A 3,936-nucleotide genomic window follows, 5' to 3' on the forward strand; every position below is an offset into this window, starting at 1 on the left:
CTTTAACAATGATAATGTAACTAGTAAATATTTTTGAAAACAATGTGGTAAAAATAAATAAATGACTTGAAAACACTTCATATGGACTCAAACATGTAGTACGAATCCACCTTTTAGTTTATTTATATTTATAAAAAGTATAATGTGTTACTAGTTGAAAAAAGGACAATACAGAATCTGGATATAGACAGTTGATTTGTTGAGACTGACAGATAAAGCAGAGCAGGTTGTACCAATTAACAGTATTCCAATTATTACTTCTTGAACCAGTATCTAATAGCATTGAATTGTATTACAAAAGCTTGAGTTGAAATTCATTTTATCTACCCTCCCATTCTACTGATTTAATGAAACAGTTGTCATGAAAACACGTGCCAAATCTCAACAGGCGAGTCGTCAGTGTGACGATTCGCTGTGGCGACCCCTAAAAAAAATGGGAAAAGCCGAAAGTGACTTTCTTTCTGTCATGACTGGCCATGAAATAAAAAAAGGGAAAGTCAAGAGTCTGTAACATTAATCTGAGGGTAACCTCAACCATTTTCACTAGAGAAAATATCACAGTATACATTTCCAGTATGTTTGAGCATACAGTTTGCCTGTAAAAATGATCTAGCAGAAGGTAAAACCTACTGTGTCCTAAATCTAAGTTACATGTCAAACTACAGCTGGAAAGCAGTTTTTTTAACCAATGCCAAGATTATTACAAGTGATGAATATGAGCCCTGAAAAAACTAAGCAGTTGAAAAGTGATGTCTGAGACCTTACATAGTTAGCACAGACTTGGTTCACTTTGTATCTGCCTGTGAATGCTGCAAAGATGAATCACCTGTGTGTAGTGCTCCAGTGGAACTGTTGGGAGAAACCACCAGTGCATCCAGTGGTTTGGGGCAGGCTGTCAGTTCTGCTGGATTAACCTGGCACTGAACTGTGCTTAAAACAGCACCATCAGGACTAATTAGTAGCTTGGATGCTACATTGGTATGAATACCTAAGGCTGAGGTCTGCAGAGAGTGCTTTCCAAGTGCTTGGTTGGTCAGAATGTCAGATGGGTGGATGGTTTTGTTTATCTTCATTGATGAGATTGGTTGAGCTGGAGTGATTATTACAGTGCTGCTAGATGGAGATGCAGTCACTACAGGTGCTGTTTCAAAGGTGCCAATGTTGCTTCCAACTGGTGGAACTGTAGCAATGGGTAGTGTCAGCATCTTAGATGCAGTGCTTACAAATGGTGGGACAGCCACTGTAGGCAATACTTGTGTTCGTGTTCCAGCAAGCACTGGCTGCATGACTGCAGGTATCTGGTTTTTGACTGATGTTTTGCCTAGTCCTGTATGTGGTAAAGCCTGTGATAGAGAAGTGGTGGGTGCCACAATTCTTAACGCTGTCTGCTGTGGCTGTATGCCAGTGCCAGGGGCTGTCAATGAAACCACCGAATGGGCAGAAAGAGAAGAATGCAAAGGTGTGTCTGATACCAGAGGAGCTGCAGCTGAGGAGAGGGATGCAGGAACTGGCATGACAGGACTGGGAAGGGCAACAGCCGATGGGTTGGGTAAAACAGGCAAGGATGAAAAAGGTGCTGACAATCTGGGCAAGGGGGGTGCTACTGCAGGTGAAATGGTGGTTGAACATTCAGTTTGTGCAGGTGTACTTGCAGAAAAGCTTATTGTAGCTGGTACAGAGCCAAGAGTAGAAGCACTGGTGAGCACTGGGGAAACTAGAGCTGGTACACTGCCTAAGCTTGGCCGGGATGACACCAGAGCAGGTGTACCTATAGGAGGTGATGCAAAGTTAACAGCCTGCACAGCTGGCAGCCTAGGAAGAGCAGATACTACATTTGTTCTACTGGGTAACAACACCGAGCCAAGGCCAGGCGTTTCTGTAAGTTGGACTGGCATGACATTAGGAGTGGTTGCTATCAATGATGGACCAACAGCAGGTGTGCATGCTATAAAAGGACAACTTGCAACTGGTGCACCAGGCAGCCTGGCTGAAGATGGGGGTAAAACTGGTGTTTGAGGGGCTACAGTGGCATGGGTTGCCCCTTGGGGGGGTCCTGATACTCCAGTGCTGGTAGCACTGGCAGGAGGCACTTGTTGTGGTGCAGGGCTAGAGATAATGAGGACATGGCTGCCTGGACCCAAACCATGAGGCGGGACTACAAAGCATGCATTGTTGAGGAGGATCTGTGTGCCGGCAGCGAGGGGTGTAGATGTGTTGATGATGATCTTCTGTTGGACTGTGCTGGTAGCAGGGGTGGTGAATGGAGTGCTGGTGGTTCTTGCTGAGGATATCGATCTTTGGGTTTTATTGAGAGCAAGGTGATAGGAAGATAAGTAGGAAGTGGTTTCTCCGCCAGTGACACTTTGCACAAGAACAGGTGTGGAGGTTTGGACTGGGCTACTCTGCATGACAGTGGCTACCTGAGCAGGAGAGCTGCTGGATGGTATATGGGCAGGTATACCAAGGTCCTTCTTGATCACATTTCCTGCAGGCAGAGTGGCAGCAGTAGATCTGGAAATGGAGGAGCCTGTTTGGGAGATCACAGTGAAGGAGGGGATATCTTGGAAATGAGAGTTGGTGATCACAGAAGCATGAGAGGTTAGCTGGGCAGAACAGCTTGTAGTAGTACTTGAAGTTGTCAAAAGGACCAGTCCAGTGGTGGTAGTATGTGTTGAACGGGTAGTATCTGAGAGAGACACTGATGTACCCTTGGAAGGCGAACGTGGCAGGGTACCAATGGTCTGCCCAATGGTCGTCTTTCCTGACAACTGGATCTGAACCCCTGGGGGGACATAAGAAATATTTTATTTAGTAGCTCAACACTCCTAATGTGGGTGTATTTGGAATAAGTTCTTTGGTCTGTTAAAAGTAACAGTATTGTATTGTTGGCAGTACCCTCCTCCCCAATGATGGTCAAGGCATAGCAGCAACACTTCATTTTCATGTTGGCAAGCTGTTTGCATTAACAAAGCATCAGCTGTAAAACTGCCACAGGCAGTGAGCTAATTGTCTCTATGGTTCTAACTGAATCCTTGTTTTGTTGTTTTTCCTGCACTCAATAGACAGGAACAAAACCAACATGGGCTGCACAAACTATTTTGCACAATTTTCCAACTACATTAAGTCTATATGTACAAATGATTTATGTGGCATTGTTGCAAAACTGACTGAATCAAACAAAAGACAAAGCAGACATTATGCAAATTCCAGGAAAAGATCACATCAAACAAACCCACCTGATGGCAGACTGACATTCTTGACCTTGGGCAATGCTTCTGGGTGGTCTGGGCTTCCCATCTTTAGATTCTGACCTGATAATGACGTGGTCAACAGCTGTCCACTAGCCCCTGTTGCTATTCCCTGCTTTGGAATGCTTTCCATGAAGGTGGTGGATGATGTCTCTGTGGGCTGGCTAATGAACATGACTTTTGAACTTGGAAGTGATTTTGGAGGTGTGCCTTTTGAAAAGGCCACATTTGAGGTGGAGGAGGAAGATGGAGTAACCAGGATGAATTTAGTAACTTGGGATCTCTCATCTGTACCGGCCCGTTTCACACCACCCTTGGTGATGACATCTGGTTGTGTGAGAACTCGGGGAACACCAGAACTACTCAGTGATGGGACAACAACAGTGTTTTTTACTAATGAAGCCTGAAAATGAGAACCAGCAACAGCTGTCTGTGCTAGCTGGCTGATCTTTGAAGTAACTGTAGAACAGGCTGAGGTGTTGGAGCCTTCACTGAAAGTAACAGTAGGGACTGCATACTGGCTTCCTGGGCCTGCGACAGGAATCGTACCAGTGATTGCAGTGAACATGGGAGTTGTGACTGTGGAAGGGGATTTTATTACTGAAGGAACCTGCCTGTGAGATTGAGCTATTGAGATACTTGTTGCTGCTGGGATGGTGCATGAGGAAGTCTGAGAAGAAGAAGGAGG

The 3,936-nt window shown here is 45.1% G+C and overlaps 1 protein-coding gene across 1 annotated transcript in view; it reads right to left on the minus strand.

Annotated features, from left to right (window-relative positions):
• Positions 1–96: 96 nt before the first annotated feature.
• brd10 (bromodomain containing 10) overlaps positions 97–3,936 on the minus strand; it is an 11,071-nt gene continuing 7,231 nt past the window's right edge. The window contains 2 exon segments of the mRNA XM_020618634.1: positions 97–2,782; positions 3,237–3,936. The exon segment at positions 3,237–3,936 is cut by the window's right edge and continues 6 nt beyond it. Coding sequence (XP_020474290.1) covers positions 786–2,782; positions 3,237–3,936 — 2,697 coding nt within the window. The 3' untranslated portion in view covers positions 97–785.

The sequence above is a fragment of the Monopterus albus genome, unplaced genomic scaffold, assembly GCF_001952655.1.
Source record: "Monopterus albus unplaced genomic scaffold, M_albus_1.0 scaffold208.1, whole genome shotgun sequence".
Taxonomy (NCBI): domain Eukaryota; kingdom Metazoa; phylum Chordata; class Actinopteri; order Synbranchiformes; family Synbranchidae; genus Monopterus; species Monopterus albus.